We start from the raw sequence: 18611 nt of genomic DNA on the forward strand, positions 1-18611 counted from the left end.
TTTTAATTCCCCTTGTGACACATTGTAGATGCGTCAATTTGAACTTCTGCTTTCTGAGAAGTTAGGATGGGAAGTTTGGCTCTTTTCAGAGAGCCAGCTCTTGTGGCACAGCTCCCAAAGAGCTCTTTATTATCATATGTAGACTCAGACTTACTTGGCAAACATGAATGCTTTGTTTGTTGGTAAACCGTTTTGCGTTTTTCTGGATGGCCGCATAATTGTTTAATTTTGTGTGATTGTTCAATTACAAAAGCAGCCATTCTTACTTATTGTAATATAAGGTTTTAATTTAATGCAAAAACAAATGAACACAACACCGAAGACAATTCCCCAGAACAGAAACAGAACCAAACAGTAAGTTGACATTCAGAAATATCTAATGCTTCAACTTGGATGGGCTTATGGGTTAGGTTTCTCCTCTCAGTTTAGCATCTGCCCTGTTTTTGAGAAGACTCTCCGAAGAAACGGATGTTTTCCACAATGCACAGTCACCCCTCCATCACCATGTGTGGAAAGACTGAGGCCTTGGCCTGCCACCAGCTCAGTGTGTCTTCTCCACGTTGGATGTGAATTTCCTCAACATCGCATCTCCATTATGACGTCAGTATAGTATTTCTTTTTGCAGCATCTCATAAAAGAGCCTCCACACAGCAGATGTCTGTGGCTCCTCCTCCACGTGGCCTTCTAATGGTGGAGCTGGCCCACTGCTTGGAATGCATTTTGCTGATGCAGCAGTTATTTTCTGAAGCACCTTGTCAACAGCTCTGTTGTCACGGAATGATAGCTTTTTGGTCCTAGGATTCAGTAATGTGGTTTTCGAGAGTGCAGCGTTTAACTCACAACTTCTAACATGATTATTACATATTGCCTGAATAGTAATAGAGAATAAATGACTGTCCAATGTACCTGTCTGCACTTATCTCCACAGTCACCTCCTCAAATGGTTGCAGGACTGTGCTGACCTCTCTCACCAGTTCCCATTCCTCTTGACTTAACGTATGAACAGGTACATTGATCAGGGCCAGGGTGGAGATGATGGCATCTCCATGGCAGAGTTCCACTCTTGTTTGGGCCTCAGTTCAGCCTCTCTGCAGCTACTGTTCTTCTGTGTTGGAAAAACTCCACCATGTTCAGGGAATTTCTTATCAGGGTTTAATGAATGTGCCAGACATGGGTGGAGTGATCCAGAGGCACAAAACATTAGAGCACAAAACGCGCAATCTTGGCAAAGAAATAATGCTGTGTGCGATGTATGTGGGAAGACCGTTAAATACTGTGGCAACACGACAAATCTTGTTTTAAAAAAGTGGGGAGCCGGCTCTCACTCGATGGGTCTTGGCTGTTCCGATTCACTACAAAGCATCGGCTTTTGCACATGACACATCACAACTCCGAACTGCGAAGCAGAGTGAGCAAAGCACACTTTACACATCACTATTTCTAGCTTATTCAGGACCATGGACAGGCTAGGGGAACTCGTATTAATGTTAATTTCACTTTGTCAGAATTTTTTGTCGACGTTTTATTCAAGAACCTCAGTTTCTTTGTTGCGTAGTTTCTGCGACCATGTTTAGAAGCAGTTTAGCATGAAGAAGGGGGCTGAAGCCAGATTACTTTGTTCTGCACATGGTCTAATTGGATCATATTTACATTTACAGCATTTATCAGACGCCCTTATCCAGAGTGACTTACAATCAGTATTACAGGGACAGTCACCCTGGAGCAATTTAGGGTTAAGTGTCTTGCTCAGGGACACATTGGTAGTAAGTGGGATTCGAACTTGGGTCTTCTGGTTCATAGGCGAGTGTGTTACCCACTAGGCTACTACCACCCAAAGGGATTGGTTGGGAGAAAGAGAGATTTGTGAGTAACTCGGAGGGGCCTAAATCTGTCTAAATAGAACCGATGTCTGCATAAGAGGTTAAGGGTAAGGTTGAAGTCCAGGGTGTTGTGTGTCAGTTTCACACCTTTACAGAATGCTCAACATCTCTATAACATCTAGATAGGTTGAGGGTTGCAGAAGTCATTTATTATCAAGAGCCACTTACATAAGTGCTTTAAATATCCATCATTGAAATTCTTTTTTGGTTTGCTAGGACCGTTCACATAACAACTCTGGACCAAACTGTTTTATTTAATATAGAAGTGTACTTAAGTTTTAGTTCAAATATTTTCTAAGTGGGAAGGTTTTTTACTTTGCCCTTGAAGATCTTAAATGACTCAGCTGTTCAGACATCTAGTGGAAGAAAATTTTACTGGGAGCCAAGACGGCGAACAGTCTAGATGAATGCTTTTCTAGTACCTTGAAAGGTGGTACCAGTGCTGGACCAGTGTCAAACAGTGCTGGATTAGAGAGATCAAGATGCAGAGTTAAATAGCCGAGAGCACAGAGTGCATAGCAGGGTTCCTTAAAAATTCGACTTTAAGACCTTAAATTTTGAAATTAAAATTGCAAAAATCCTTGAATCCTGGAAGGGACTACATGATAGTGGTGACCTAACAGTTAAGGAAGTGGCCCCGTAATCAGAAGTTTGCTGGTTTGAATCCCGATCCGCTGAGGAGACTCTGAGCAAAGCACCATCTCCACACACCGCTCCCCGGGCACCTGTCATGTTTCCCCATGCTCACTAAGGGTGATGGGTTAAATGCAGAGGGCACGTGTCGTTGTCACTGTGTACTGTGCTGCAGTGTTTCACAATCAATTCACTTCACTTAAAATATGAGCATAGTGTTATTGAAAATGTATTTGTAATGTAAACTCTATAGAGAATGTTATGATTTCAATTTACAGAGGAAATTATATCGTCTCTGGTTCAATTTTTATATTGCAATATGAATTTTATGCCGTATCTTCGGTGTGCGTTCACAGGCATAAAGGGTCAAAATACATGAACCTGAAGCAGCTGTTCACACATGTTTATATAGTAAAGAGCCTCCAGGCTCTTTACAGTATCCCACACTGTACTTACCACAGCCCTGAGGTTGCAAGATCGGTTTCTGTTATTGTGGATAACAGTGGATTACGGGGCAGTGGTGGCCTAGGGGTTAAGGAAGCGGCCCCGTAATCAGAAGGTTGCCGGTTCGAATCCGCCAAGGTGCCACTGAGCAAAGCACCGTCCCCACACACTGCTCCCCGGGCGCCTGTCATGGCTGCCCACTGCTCACTCAGGGTGATGGGTTAAATGCAGAGTACAAATTTCACTGTGTGCACCATGTGCTGTGCTGCTGTGTATCACATGTGACAATCACTTCACTTCAATTAACTCTGAGCCTTTTTATATTAAGTCCCATGAACATGGGGTTTTAGAGTGGATAGATTCACTATACTCTCCTCGTTCTCCCTGCAGAATGGCGGTGGATCTGTATGACTCTCAGTACCTGCTGATCCTGGCACCAACCCTGGTCATAGCCCTCATGTTCCTCTTTTTCTGGCTCTTCATGAAAGAGACGTCGTATGACGAGGTTCTGGCCCGTCAAAAGCGGGATCTAAAGCTCCCTGCTGTTAAAGCTGATGCTCGCAAGAAGAATGAGAAGAAGAAGAGCAAGAAGAAGGACATCGGAGGAGGCGGTGGTGGAGGCATCGCGGGTGGAGGAGGCGAGTCAACAGAAGACTTGAGGGATTTCGACTCTGCGGATGCTACAATAAGTGCCACTTCTGAAGAAGAAGAGGTAAATGAGACAGCTTCTGAAGCCATAGTGGAAGCAGTTCCTGCACTGGTGCATGCGGAGCCTCCAACAGTGTTGAAGGAGAGGAAGAAGAAGGATAAGAAGCAAGCCAAAGCCACAGTGGTCACCACATCTTTACCAACAGCCACAACAGCAGCTCCACAGGTAATCGTGCCTCCTGTGGATGAGCCAGAGGTGAACGGTTCAAAACCAGCAATGGCACGTAAAGCTGAGCAGCCTTCACCTGTCAGCAAAAAGCCCAACCCACCCTCACCGCAAACCCCACCCACCGCTGCAGAAACTGTTGGGAAGAAGAGAGCAAAGAAGCAGAAGAGTGAAATGGGTGAGTAGACCAGAGGTTTCAGGGTGTCTGTATGTTTGTTTGAGAGAGAAAACTGGGAATCTGTAATGAAAGCATCTAACATACTGGTTCTTAATCTTTTTCCTCTTCCTCAAACCACCCATTTATTTATGAATGAAGTCACCACAGGGATCAATTTCCCCTCTGTAATGCTTCTCAGGAGCAGCTTTAGATGTTTGTGTTTATTGATTTGTTCTTTTCCACAGATTTGTTAACTTTGTCTTGTATTAATGTGTAAAATAGGTACAGCTGTCAGTTCGCTGATAGATGACCACCCTGCTGAGGTAAAATCAGACCAAGGCCCACCTGTGACCAAAAAAGAACCTCCTGTGACCCCAGCTGAACCCAAATTCCAGGATGGGGCTGCTCCTCCCAGTGGGACCACTACCGCTGGTGGGGGAAGGAGGAGGAATACTAAGAAGCAGAAGACGGACCCTTGTGAGGATGAGTCTAGAATCTTTTGCTAGATAGACAGTAGTACAAATGTTCACTTAGGCTAGAGATTAATTTGCCAATGCACAGTGGTGCAAATAGCAATTGCAAAAGGATCATTTGTTAAGAAAGAGTACTATGATTGGTATGAAATTGTTACATTAGAAGTGTCTTAACTTATAAGGATGTCCAGTATTTTAAATGTTAAAGATTTTGAATTTGCATTCTTATTTGGGGCTCTAGACTAACTTTTTGCACTAATTGCACTAGTGCGCCTAAAATATTTAGGTGCTCCAAGTTTTTGCTTACATCACATTTAACAATGCAGTTTTATTTACATTTACATTTATGGCATTTATCAGACGCCCTTGTCCAGAGCGACTTAGTCAGTAGTTACAGGGACAGTCCCCCCTGGATCAATTTAGGGTTAAGTGTTTTGCTCAGGGACACAATGGTAGTAAGTGGGGTTTGAACCTGGGTCTTTTGGTTCATAGGCAAGTGTGTTATCCACTTGGCTACTACCACCCTACCACCGGTTTTACAGTTTTTTTTTTTCCCCTTCATTTAAAATCGCCATCCATATATGCAGTATTGACCTGTAAATGGTTAACTAACAATCTGGTTAACAAAAAAAGTTCTTTGTTTGAAGCACAATTCTACAAGAAAGGTAACTTTTGAAAATGTGTTTGTGCTTAAAGTGCTTCACTTCAAAACAAGATACATCAGATAAAAAGATTTTTATTACTAGATTAAAAGTGCAAGTGTTTTAAGGGCTTGAATTTGATTTTCGGCTTGATTATCTGTTTGCTGCTGCCTGTTACTGAAAGGCTGCATTATGCATTTTCAGCATTTAATTTCTATCATTTTACTTTGGCTCGGGCTTGTAAAGGATCAGTCAGGCATTTTGATTAGCGCAAAAACAGTGCAGTGAAACAGAAGCAATCTGATGCCAATTACATCCTGGTTGCATTGGTTACGAACGCTTATCCTGAAGTGTGTTAAAATAAAAAAAGGCATTTAAAGTAATTTATAAATGATTTGTAAGAGTCAGAAAATCCACAGCCATATCCAAGACGGCAGAGGCAGGGCATCCAGGCCATCACAAACTACAGGACTAAAACCTGTCTGTGAGAGTGACCCCACTCTATCCGATGCACTGAATGACTGCGAGGAAATCAAACCCTCCTTCCAGTCATCATGTGCCGTCTAACCATGGCGGCCATGAGAAACTTCTGGACCAGACAACTTCCCTGGAAGATGCTTAGAGAATGTGCAGACCAGCTGGCAGACGTTCTCACTGACATGTTGCATGTTGACATGTTGTTCCAACATGTCTCAAGACCTCCACCATCATGCCCATGCCAAAGAAGTCTTCAGTGTCGTGTCTTAATGACTATTGTCAATCATGATTAAGTGGTTTGAGAGGCTGGTCATGAAACATATGAAGACCCTGCTGCCCTCCACCCTGGACCCACATCTGAACTTGTACTCGACGATGCTATTGCCACCATCCTGCATCTGACCCTCATCCTCCTGTACAATAATGACACATACTCATAAATACTGTTCGTAGACTTCAGTTCAGCGTTAACACCATAATTCCCCTGCATCTGATTGAGAATCTTAGCCTGTTTGGCCTGAATGTGATGTTCATGATGTGATGTTTGCTGATGACACTGCTGTGGTGGGTCTCATCAGCATGAACGATAAATAAGCGTACAGAGAGCAGGTGCAACGACTGATGGACTGGTGTAAGGTCAATCTATTTCTGAACGTGGACAAAACGAAAGAGATGATTGTTGACTTCAGAGGACAATGGAGGGACCACTCTCCACTAACATCAACAGATCTTCTGTGGTGATAGTCAAGAACACAAAGCTCCTTGATGTTCATCCAGAGTAGAACCTCTCCTGGAATCTCACCAGCTCAACAGCCAAGAAAGCACACACGCGCTTTGTCAGTATTTAACTTGGTTTAGTTGTTTAAATGTTACATGTAGCACCAGGTTTAGACAAAAGATAATTTTGTCTAATGTGTATGTAGGTTAAATTACAATAAAGCTCAACTTAATCTGCCGCCACAATAATGTTGGGTTCTGGCTTTTAAAAAGCTATACTAGTTGGGATCTGGTCTAACTTTTAAGTCCTCTGTCTATCTGACTGGCCAGGCTACTCCATTGTCATTTTTCATCTCCATTGTTGAACCCCCACCTCTGTCTGCCCCTGTGTGTCATGGTACTGCCATCACCTTGGCTAAAGAGGGCTCATCCTCCTCTGCCATGCCCACGGATGCTGCCTCCTCTTACCCCATGTCTGCGTCCTCCTAACAGAACTATAAACTCGGAAGTTCATGTAAACTGATAGAAATTGAGTACAATTTTTACAGGATTTGCAAGGTTTATAGCTCTAGTCTATATAGCATACAGGACTATACTATTGGGTGTGTTTTGGGGGGTTTTATACATTTTAATGTTTAGAAATATAATATTCGTAACCTCAGTACCGCACCTGTGTTCATACTAGAGAAGTAATTGCACTTAACTTGTTCACCCCTGTCAGCTGTGACTGAGGAGGGTCATGTTCAGGCATCACCTCCAGTATCTGCCAGCGACTCATCGTTTCCCACAAACCACCAGAGCATCCAGAATGAAGGCTCTCCTGCGCCTGGCCGTACCCACCAACTGCCCGCACAAACTAAGCATGGCAAGAAACACAAGAATGAGCCTGACAAAGGTTTGTCTAAGCTAATCTTATGGCCATTGTGCTGACTGGGTGACTGACTTTTGGCTTGTTAATTATAGTCAAGTGGCTTTATGAGGAGTAAGGTTCTTAAACATGAGCCATATGTCTGTCTGCATGTGTGCAGAGAACTCAGAGGTGAGGCTAAAGGACCTGCTGTCCAGTCTGAGAGGACTTGTCCTGTCTGATTGCGAGGCAGTCAGCGTCATCTCTGTTCTGCGGGAGAAGAGCCCTGGGGCACTGGACTTGTGGTACAAGGTGAGCCGGGAGGAGAGGATAAAAGCACAGACAATGTGCATTTTAAAGTGTAGTAAAACAATTGATTTATTGCTCAGTTAGGTATTATTAATTCAGTGTGTTTTCTTTCTCTTTGTATCTTGCTGCCACTTGCCTGCGTTCAGTCAGCTGCTAAGAATGACCCACTGGCGCAGCAGTACCTGGAGAGGGAGAGACTGCTGACCACTCTACAGGAGGAATCATCCATCGCCAAGGACAAAGTCAAGCAGCTTAGTCAGGTGCCTGCAACATTGACATAAAGCGCCCACACAGTTGCAGTGGGGCAGTGGTTGGCCTAGTGGGTAAGGAAAGACCCATTATGATGGCTGCCCACTGCTCCCTCAGGGGATGGGTTAAATGCAGAGACCGCATTTCACTGTGTGCACTGGGTGCTTTGATGTGCTGTTGTGTCACGTGACAACTAATATACTACATGAATACTATGTAGTGCGTTTCCACTAGGGAAGTTCAGCTTGTTCAACTGTCTGTTTTATGTCCGTGACAGGAGTTACAGGTAGAGAAGCAGAAGACTAATCGTGCTGAGGCTGTGGTGCGGGATCAGCGTGTTGCCATGGAGAAAGAACTGGGGGTCATGCAGGCCAAAGCACAGAGCAGCTACAATGAACTGAACAGCTTTCAGATAAAGGTATTGCAGCATCTGTTGTCAGGTTCATCTCTCTCTCACGCACACACACACACACACACACACACACACTGTATCTGCAATATTATGCTACACCTTCTACAACAAGGTTAGCTTGTACATCAAGGTCATAAGTCACTCAATCAGTGGTTTTTACTGTCTTTTAACCACTCAACAGAAGCGTAATGCTAGCGTATCTGCTGACTCACAGCGGTTCGCAATGCTGCTAATGAAAGTAAGGCAAACTTGTAGGTGATTCACTGACTAGCATCCATGGGGTCTTTGTGCAACCAGGAATTGGAAGAAGTACAGCATAGCTTGATACCAAATTCTCCTGTTTTTGTGGTAAAATTCCGATTTAGTTATTTAACCACTAATGACATGAAGTATTCTTAGAACTAAAGAGCATTTTTTTTTGTTTTGGGGACTGTTCACGCTAGTGAGGTGCTGCAGCTGGAATGATTTTTGTTTTGAAATTATTTCTATTTATTTATCTATTTTTACTTTTTTATGTCCAGTTTACGCAAATGAGGGACCAGTTGGAGGGTCAGATTGCTCGGCTGACTCAGGAGAACACCATCTTCAGGGATGCAGTCAGCAATGCCAGCAACCAGATGGAGACCAAGTGAGTTTCCCCTCATGTCTTAATTTCAAACTTCTATACCTTCAAATATAGGTGGGGTTAGACGGCGTGTACTTCGCTTTCGAGTTTCGTTTCTCCAACTGCTCCACTGCCCCACCCATCCAGAAAAACCTCCTGGTCCATGTACGTTTTGCACCAGACGGGAAGCAAATTCGTGGAGAAAAGCCCACATGATTTTTGGATTCTCTCCTTTTTGAGACCTGGAAATTGTCTGGGCTTCTGCGCTGCTTAAACATTTGTCACAACACTCCTTTCCACATGCTTTCATGGCTGCGTTATCAAACTGGCCGATCAGTTGCAGGTCTGTGGTCCAGTAGAACCTGCGAACCTTATCGATATTCTATTTTGGTTTTCATTAATGTCGTTTGATGCAATAAATTGATGAATTCTGCATTTATGAGGTGATGTAGATATTGAGAGATTTGTTGTGTTTAAGCTCGATATCCCATGTGTTTGGTTATTGTCTCACTTCCAGCAACAGAAGAGTCCCTACCCTGCCACCTGCGCTGCATTTCTGAATAACTGGCACTAGCCGTCCCTCTAGAATCCCTGGCACCCAACAATTAAACTGCAGCTTCTCACTGGACAAACTTTGACCTGACATCTGTGTAGTTGAGAAATTATTAATGTAGACATGTAACAGTATCTTATTTTAATCCTATTTGAGTGATTTTTGTGTACATTTAACTGTATTATGTACTTTTGTCCCTTATGTACACAGTCTGGTTAATGGTCCATGTGTCTGTGTCACAGGCAGACCTCAGAGCTGAATAAGCTACGTGCGGAGTGCACAAGGCTCATGAATGAGCTGAGCGAGAGCAGCAACAAGTTGCAGCAGGAAGAGCACCAGAGGAAGAGCCTGGAAGTCAGTTTCAAACAGAACGTGTCCCAGCTGGAGGTACCCATGGCCAAAGTGCTGCTCAGTTCTCCTAAATATAACTTAGTCCTTTTTAAGTTTAAAATCTGATAATGCAATAACATCTATTGCACAGCTTAGCACTGTTTTTCAAAAACTCTTGACAGTGGTTTCAAAAGCAGTACCAGCAAGTGTACAGTAGTAAACATTACACAAACTTTTTATTAAGATAGGTTCTTTACTGGTGTTTATTTTAATGTCATGAAACATTGAGTCTGTCCTATTTTGCCTGGGCTTGCACAGTCTTGGCACTGATGGTTGCATGATAGCCTGAATATTTTTTTTGTTTTTGTTTCTTCCCTCCTTCCCTCTGTCATGCTCTCCCAGGCCCAACTACAGGACGCTAAGCGGCGGTGGGATGAGGTTCAGAACTATTTGCACAATGTCAATACAGAGCGGGAGAAGCTGCAGGGAGCTAAACAGGGTGTGTAGACTTTCCTCCCAGCCTCTCTTATACACACGCTTTTTGTGCCTGTTGATACATCAAATTAGTAAGACAGTGTGGAGTACCCTTAAACAATTTTGTTGTGATAATGATGTTTGTCCTTTCTGTCTTATTTTAGTTTTTTCATATGCAAAACTGACTGTATTTGTGTGATCCACCAGAGCTGCAGAACCAGCTGCTCTCTGCAGAAAATGAGCTGAATGGCAAAAACCAGGAAATACAGACTCTTCACAGTAGACTGACAGAAGCCATTTACAGTAAAGAGCGGGTGGAGCAGGAGACAATGAAGCTGCTGGAGGCATCCAAACATACTCGCCCTGATGAAGGGTTGCAGCAGCAAGTACAGGTATGATTATATACATTTATCACAATCACACAGGACAGTTGCATTGGTTCAATGATGCTATTCATTTGTTCATAACCATATGACATGAAATTTACTTCAGTTAATGTGAGGTGTACATACATTCAACCAGGTTAGCTAACCATAAATAAGTCTCAATAAAATCTAAATATGTGTTATATTCTAATGTTCTTGTAATCAAATATTGGTGTGTTAAAATTTTAAAATGATTATTTTGCTTTTCTGACAGGATCTTTTGAATGATAACAAAACACTACAGGTCCAAATTGAAAACCTACAAACCCAAATTGCTTCCCAGGTATGTGAGTTACTGTCAGTTCATATAATGCTGAGCACTTAACAGTCAGCTCTTTTCGTCATGCTAGTTTGTGTTACCAGGCAATATGGACTGTACATGCATTTTTTTTTTTCTCTTTCGTGTTTAGGCTACCACAGTGTCTCATTTCGAGGAGCTTCAGAAGCTGTGAGTGTAGAGTCACATTAGTTCATTACAAAGATGTGTGTTTGTGTGCTTGTCGACTATTGCACTTGTTTTGTGTGTGCAGTCTAGCTGAAAAGGAACACCAGAGAAAGAGTCTAGAAGACTCACTCAATGCCGAAAGGAGCAGTGGCGCAAGCAGGGAAACAAACATGCAGGTATAATATATTTATTAATATATAATCCATGACTCCTTTTCAGCTTCTTCAGCTCCTTTTTTAGCTTTACACAGTGAACCAAGTCACCTGGTACCGCATACATTGCTTTTGTATTCCAGTGCCTCAGCAGTTGTCTGTCTCCATTTAAAAGTAATGTAAATTAGAGCTGAAGATCTTTTGAAGACTTCTTAATTTCAATGATTTTACACTGACTCGGGCCGGGCTCTGGCTTGCACGCTGAAGGAGTGGCCAGGTGATTTAATTAATGCAAGAAAGATGCGTAACCTAGGTCTCAGATGTAGAATAATTTTGAACATGAATAAATGATACAGTCAGCTGGTACAGTCAGGATCGGGCGACCTCCACCACCACAATAATGTTGGGCCAGAAACAGTTTGGGCTTTTAAAAAGCCGTACTTGTCATGCCTAACTTTTAAGGATCAAGTACATATATAATGTAACTGTTATCATGTAAATGCCGAAAGCTGATCACCAAGAATTTTATTTTGATTGCATGAACTCGCAGCACCCCCCCCCCCTCCCCTTATTATTTATTTATCTGTTAAACATACAGTATTTTCTGCCTAGAAAAGTTTTTTCGTGTCCATACGTTTCGTCTTTCTTAGGCCATTCACAATGAGAATTTCAGCCTGAAGGAGGAGCTTCAGAATCTGCAGGCACAGATTTCTGCACAGGTGAGGATTTCTATTTGTTGTCACAGTTTTGAAGAGGTCAGTCCGTTACCTTTTTAATATCTTCTCTTTCTCATTCAGGCCTCTTCACAATTGGCTGTGGAGCAGTTCCAGCGGAGGTGTGTATGCGTAGCGTATGCTTGGGCATTTGTTGATTTATAAAATGCCTTGTTGTCTTTTGTTCTGTTTTTCTTAAGTTTTTTTTTTTTGTATCATGACAGGCTCCAGGAAAAAGATGAGCGCATTAAAACAGTGGAGTCGTTATTGGAGTCAGGGCTTATTGAGGTGGCCAATAAGCAGGAGGAGATCAAGGTGAGCAGCATAGAGAACTTGCTGTTCGTGCCGTATAGATTAGAATGAGTGGATGTCAGAGAAAACAAATCTGCTCTGTTCTGTTGCCCTTAGAATTTTAGTATGGAAGTGTTTCGGAGATACATGATGCTCAATTCACTGTCTTTGTAGGGAATGAAAGCAGAGAATGATCACTTGAAAAGAGAAATTGAGGCTTTGCATCAGAAGACAATAGAACAGGTGAGTAATTTAACATCCTTACTTTTGTGTGTTGAGGTGAAAGTGAAGTGATTGTCATTGTGACACAGCACACGGTGACTCAACGAAGTGTGGTTTCTGCATTTCCCCATCACCCTTAGTGAACAGTGGGCAGCCATGACAGGCTCCCAGGGAGCGGTGTGGGTGGGTGCTTTGCTCAGTGGCACCTCCGTGCCAATCGGCAACATTCTGAATTCTGAAGCCCGTTTCCTTACTCGCTAGGCCAACCACTGCCTCAACCATTTCCTCATTGTATATGTTATGAGGGAGCTCAAGTTTTGTTTAACTCATAAGTTAAAACAAGTTTCTTGTATTCTCTTTCCACAGGCATCATTAGAGTCGCTGCTAGATGACTTACGGAGACAGTAAGTGGCCATGACAGGATTGAACAAATAGTTATATATGGATTGATAATATATATAACATAAATAGTTTGAAGTAATAAACTAACAATCTTATGCTATTCTGTAATTTTCAATAATGAATATAGTTAATGTGCCCATTGTTTGTGTCCTTATTTGTTCCCAAGGCTCCATCAGAAAGATGAAAAAATCAGAAATCTTGAGGAGGAAGTAGAGAAAGCACTGGAGAATGGAGCCAGCAGAGGGAAGATGGTTGAGGTGTGTACCATGATGCATCATTAGGATTATGAATTAAGAGAAATGACAAGCTGCTTGTAATAGCAAGGCTTATTAATATCTGCAATGTGTCTTGCACTGCTGAAAGACTTTGGAACAGCAGGTGTTTGTCCTGAAGGCTGAAATGGAGCAACTAAAAGCCAATAAGCCTGAAGTAACCGCCGAACCCAGTCCTCAGGTCCTGGAACTCCAATCACAGTAAGCTGAATCACATTTGTCTCAAATTAAAGCTAGAGATATGACTACATGTCTAGAGCTCTGCTAAACCCCCTGTGATGCTTTTCTCAAACTACTGGTTTTCAGTTAAAATTCTGTTGCTAATGGAAAACCATGAGGAAACTTGGGCCATCTGAGTTTGTCACTTGTTCACTGCTTTGTCCCTTCAAGAACAAGAAATGGCAACAGATGCACCAGGGACCATTTTTTCCTGTTGTTTTTTGCGAAATATGGCAATTAAGAGAAATTACGTATTGTTGATTTCATAAATGAACTGTATGGCTGTAATGATGAGCTTTGAAAATCTTGTTTAGGCTTGCAGTGAAGGAACAGGAGTTACAAACACTGCAGAAGGAACTGGAGGTGGTGACTAAAGAGGTGGTGTTGAGAGAACAGCAACTCCAGCAGCAGCTGCAGGTGAGCAGTTATGCTGCATTTACATGGTACTCAAGCAAATCGGCTCATTTCACGATTGCCAGTAGCTGCTTGCTGCTTTGTGAAATGTGAATGCACATGACTGTAAGGTATGCTCATTGGTTAAAGCAACACATTCAACAATTTGGTAACTACTGACTCATGTTGATGCTCCCTGCATTTTTTTCTGACTACCAACCTAGTAATCCTCCAAGATTTAAATTACATTTATGAATAGTTTTACACACACACACACACACACACACACACACACACACATATATATATATATATTAGGTTGTCTACGTTTACATTTGGAAAATCTTACCTTCCAATATCTTTCCACAGCAAGTCCAGACAGATGCATCTAGTCAGGAACTGCTTGCTTCGTAAGTAAATCATTATTCTAGCTACCTTGTCCACACAATTTTTTAATTGTTTGATTTTTAAAAACAAATTGCTAACTTTTGTTGTAAAATGTTAGTGCTGTCATTGAATGCCCCATTTTCAAAAGTTTTTCTTTCTTATTCTCTTATTTTATTTACCCTTATGAGAACATTCATCGTTTAATTTCTTATGGAACCACATGCACTGTTCAGGGTTCCCACGGATCAGGGAATTTCTGGAATATCAAGGAATTTCAGTTAAGATAATTTTGTTAATAGCATATAGTCCAGTAACCAGAACCTGATGTGTATTCACACATCTTTGTTCCAGGTGAGTGTTTTTGTTTTACTCAAAAACTCTCCCACTCTAAAATGGGCAGTGGTGGCAGTGGTGCAGGGGCAGGGGCAGTGGTGGCCTAGCGGTTAAGGAAGCGGCCCCGTAATCAGAAGGTTGCCGGTTCGAATCCCGATCCGCTGAGGTGCCACTGAGCAAAGCACCATCCCCACACACTGCTCCCCGGGCGCCTGTCATGGCTGCCCACTGCTCACTCAGGGTGATGGTTTAAATGCAGAGGACAAATTTCACTGTGTGCACCGTGTGCTGTGCTGCTGTGTATCACATGTGACAATCACTTCACTTTATTTAAAATGTGCAACATTCTATAATGTTACATTTTTATTAAGTCGACATATGTCCTTACATTTGCTATCTTGCTAGGCAAGTATACATTTCAACATATTTGGGTTGAAAATAAAGAATATAAGGACTGGCTCACCCAAAATGATTTAAAACATGCATCTAAAGGATTTGGTACTGAATTTTATTACTGAATTATTTAAGGAAATAATTTTGGCAAATTTAGAGGGATCAGTTTGGAAATATTGAAGTAGCAATATAGTTTTTGGAGGCCTTTAAATTAGTCTAGTCTTTGTGTCAAACTGTCATTTTAGTTATTACCTTTTGCCTAGTCTTTCAATCGACTTAAACTCTGAGCATTTTAGTCTTGTTTTAGTCAGTCTTATCCATGACTTTTAGCCTAGATTTAGTCAATGAAAATTGAATTGCAAACTTTTTTTCTCTTTTTAACCCTGTCAATACAGTACAAATACCTATTAAAATAGACAAAGCAACATTTTATTTTAGTCAAACCCATTTTATAATTAAAACAAGATTGTATTATTATATTATTCAGAACCAGTCCAATTTTGAGAGCCCTAGGCAAGATTGTTTTTAGGCACTTCCTTGCATCGCTATAAATTCTGAATTTGTCTTAGAAATTCCATTTAGGTTAACCATTTGCAAATTTGAAATACTTTGAAAGAAATTGAACTTGAGCTTGTTGACACTTAGGGTTAAGTGTCTTGCTCAGGGACACAATGGTAGTAAGTGGAATTTGAACCTGGGTCTTCTGGTTCATAGGTGAAAGCCACAAAGGGGGTGGCCACAAAAAAATGGCCATCCCCATGAATAGCAGATAAAGGCTAATTAGATGGGCTCTCAAGGTAAGAGTGACATTCCACTAAACCAAACCACCACCCTGCCACCGCCCTGTGACTCCTTTGACCCCCTGACAATGAGTGGGACAAATGGGCCTCAGGAAGGGTGGTGTTTCATTAATAATTTTATTATTAGTGGTGGTGTTAATTGCTCATACTTGTGGAAGAAAAGATTTGATACATGGCACAGCCTATTTGGAGAGAAAGATTATTATAATGTGAGTGTCAGTCATCTTGTGATATCGAAATATGATTGAGACCACTTGTTCTATACAGGTGTATAGTATAGGTTTTATCTTGTAAAGAGTATTTGGTCTAGTTTTTGTTCATCAGCAATATTAAATGATTTATTTTGTTATAGTTATTGTCACATGACCAAGATCTTGTCTGATCTTAAAATTTAATTTAATTTTCATAAATTTAATTGACTAAAACACTAATGAGCAGCTAAGTATAGCAGTTCTGTACATTTCTGTCCTAATGCAGTGTCATTTTAACATGGCCATGACATTTTTTTTTTTTTTTTTTTTTTTTTTTTTTTTTTTTGCTTCTATGAAATATTTTACATAAAATTTGACACGTTATTTATTTATTTTTTTTCCCCTCAGATTGGCAGCCAAGGACAAGCAGCTGTCTGATCTTAATGCTGAGGTTGCAGAGTTGAGAGATTCACTGGAACTCCACAGAAGAAAGAATAATGTAAGAATCCTCAGTTTCTGATACATTTTTGCAATCCTTGCTCATCATCTGAGGAGGTCATGGAGGGAACAAGCTCATGCCCTTTCCCTGAGCTTAACTCCATCCTGCATGTTGATTGTCTGTCAAAGTGCACAAGTGCTGGTCACCTGCTTAAGCAATGTTCTTTTCCAAAAACTCACACAATATGAAGAAAAGAATAACCTAGAATGTCACAATGTGTTGTAGTTCAAAAGTTGGCACAATTCAAACCAGTTGACATCTGTCCCTCATCAACCATATATTACAAGCACTGAACAGTGTGGTAAGAAGGGTTGTCCTGGCATTCAAGACTCATCACACAGTGACACGGAAAAGTGTGCCATTTTGGAGGCTTTAAACTGAGATCTTAGGAAGATCCCTGGGTAGGGAGTATAGGGAGTTCCAGTACCAGCATTGCAACAGATTTGGTTGCCTTGGGATAAGATGACATACTTTTCCAATGTGTTTTGTTCTTTTAGGCTCAAGGACAATTAAACAGGTAGCCAAATCACATTTGTAACCAGAGGTGTCTGGTCACTTTTGGACATGTACGGTATATACTTAAAATGGCAGTTCTAGTCTAAACTGTAGGTTTGTCCTGTGATTTGATTTATGACAGCGATTTTGCATTGTGTGTATGGCTTGTTGCGTGACCTCTATGGTTTTTATGGTTTTCGCTGTCTAGCCCTGCCTTCTGAAGGAAGTTGGGTTTAGGTATGGTTGGTCCACAACGAATTTAGCATTAAAACCTGATCGTGATCAGTATTGTTCTTCTCGACTTTTCTTGACATCTCCTGATTGGCCAATCTTCAACTGGCTGTGTCATGGTTCTTTCAAAATGTCATCGGTGTTTATGGGCCAGACCTTTTTGATGGAATGCTGCTGTGAGGCTGAACTGAAAGTGGTGTCTCTCTGAAACTGACCAGGAGCTCCGGGAGAAAAACTGGAGCGCTATGGAGGCGCTGTCTGCCACTGAAGCGATGCTCCAGGGAAAGCTCAGCAAGACCGCCAAGGTTCGGATCGCAACACCACAACCTCCCTCCCCCTTGCCGCCGACCACTTCACTGTAGATTCAATCCAGCGCATTCTGAATCACCTTCTTACATTAATCGACCAGAGCGAACTGCATATTCATTAGCTTTTCTATTCATTAGTGACTCCGTTCTCATTCCCTTCTCAAATCTCATCCTGTGATTGTCAGTTAATTGTTAATGATTTTATGAGGAGTAATAATATTTAATTAATATCCAGTGTTTATTTTTACAACCTAATTCTATTTTGCAATGACTGCCTATTTCGGTACAGAAGGTATTTCCTTGTTTAAAAAAAATCAAATCATTATTTGATTTAATCATGAAATGTGTTTGCTGACAATCCCAATTAGGTAATTAGCCTCTCATCCTCATTGCCATGACACCTGAATGATATTCCACCATCCATACTGTTGATCTGTTCCCTTTGCTCAGCATGCCATTCTTGATTTATGCAAAACTAAAGAGATCAGTTTCACATAAATGCAACTTAGCGGTTTGAATAAAATTTTTATGTAGCTAATGCTGCTATGTTAATATCTCTGACTCAAATTTGGGTGGAAGTAGCCTAGTAGGTAACACACTCATCTATGAACCAGAAGACCCGGGTTCAAATTCCACTTACTACCATTGTGTCCCTGAGCATGACACTTAACCCTAAGTGTCTCCAGGGGGGGACTGTCCCTGTAACTACTGATTGTAAGTCACTCTGGATAAGGGCGTCTGACAAATGCTGTAAATGTAAATGTACCCTTTTCCATTTTCACTGAACATAGCAGAAAGTGGCTTTCTCTTCTTCAATACAAGAAGAGAAAGATGGGCCCAATATCTTATTATTTCATAAAATATATCAGCCAAGTCCATCCTAGCAACTTATTACAATCAGCCAGATTTGTCAAGTTATACTTCTTTATAGTAGGGAACATTTCTTTTAAACAAAGTCTGAAAGGCTGTCATTATAGTGGCCACTATATTCGCTGTGCTTATTTAATATTTCATAAGCATCATGGTGTTTTTATAAATGTAAATAATCACCCAGCACCCACGTGTTATATGTGATCTGTAGAGAGTGCGGGTGTACGTGTGTGCATGTGCATGTGTGTCCCTTTATGTGTGTAAAAAATTACAGACACACACTGATGTCTTGCTCACCCCATCTGCACCAATCATGTATCTAAGTGCCCTGAGCTGTGATGGACCAGGACTGAAAGCCTTTCTTTTTACGTAATCTGAATGCAGGAGTTATTCATTATGTACAGGTCGGGTGGGTTTGCCTGCAGTTCCACCTGTTTGTATTTGGTGATGTTGCACTTCGTGTTTGTGTCAGTGGAATGTGGTACAGGTTTAACTT

The 18611-nt window shown here is 41.5% G+C and overlaps 1 protein-coding gene across 3 annotated transcripts in view; it reads left to right on the top strand.

Annotated features, from left to right (window-relative positions):
* The window catches only part of ktn1 (kinectin 1), a 34494-nt gene that overhangs the window by 6853 nt on the left and 9030 nt on the right, over positions 1-18611 (top strand). For 2 of the 3 annotated variants that reach the window (XM_028983348.1, XM_028983356.1), the window contains exons 2-25: positions 3348-4009; positions 4271-4465; positions 7018-7191; positions 7325-7455; positions 7599-7712; positions 7979-8119; positions 8635-8741; positions 9513-9657; positions 10003-10099; positions 10282-10466; positions 10714-10782; positions 10910-10947; positions 11030-11120; positions 11747-11815; positions 11894-11931; positions 12034-12124; positions 12275-12343; positions 12689-12726; positions 12891-12981; positions 13088-13197; positions 13530-13632; positions 13978-14018; positions 16121-16211; positions 17156-17242. In XM_028983348.1, the coding sequence (XP_028839181.1) occupies positions 3349-4009; positions 4271-4465; positions 7018-7191; positions 7325-7455; positions 7599-7712; positions 7979-8119; positions 8635-8741; positions 9513-9657; positions 10003-10099; positions 10282-10466; positions 10714-10782; positions 10910-10947; positions 11030-11120; positions 11747-11815; positions 11894-11931; positions 12034-12124; positions 12275-12343; positions 12689-12726; positions 12891-12981; positions 13088-13197; positions 13530-13632; positions 13978-14018; positions 16121-16211; positions 17156-17242 (2976 nt within the window). In that variant the 5' untranslated portion in view covers position 3348. The remainder of the gene's footprint in view (positions 1-3347; positions 4010-4270; positions 4466-7017; positions 7192-7324; positions 7456-7598; positions 7713-7978; positions 8120-8634; positions 8742-9512; positions 9658-10002; positions 10100-10281; positions 10467-10713; positions 10783-10909; positions 10948-11029; positions 11121-11746; positions 11816-11893; positions 11932-12033; positions 12125-12274; positions 12344-12688; positions 12727-12890; positions 12982-13087; positions 13198-13529; positions 13633-13977; positions 14019-16120; positions 16212-17155; positions 17243-18611) is intronic. The other variant, XM_028983365.1, reaches the window with a different exon arrangement.

Source organism: Denticeps clupeoides, chromosome 1 (assembly GCF_900700375.1).
Source record: "Denticeps clupeoides chromosome 1, fDenClu1.1, whole genome shotgun sequence".
Classification (NCBI taxonomy): Eukaryota; Metazoa; Chordata; class Actinopteri; order Clupeiformes; family Denticipitidae; genus Denticeps; species Denticeps clupeoides.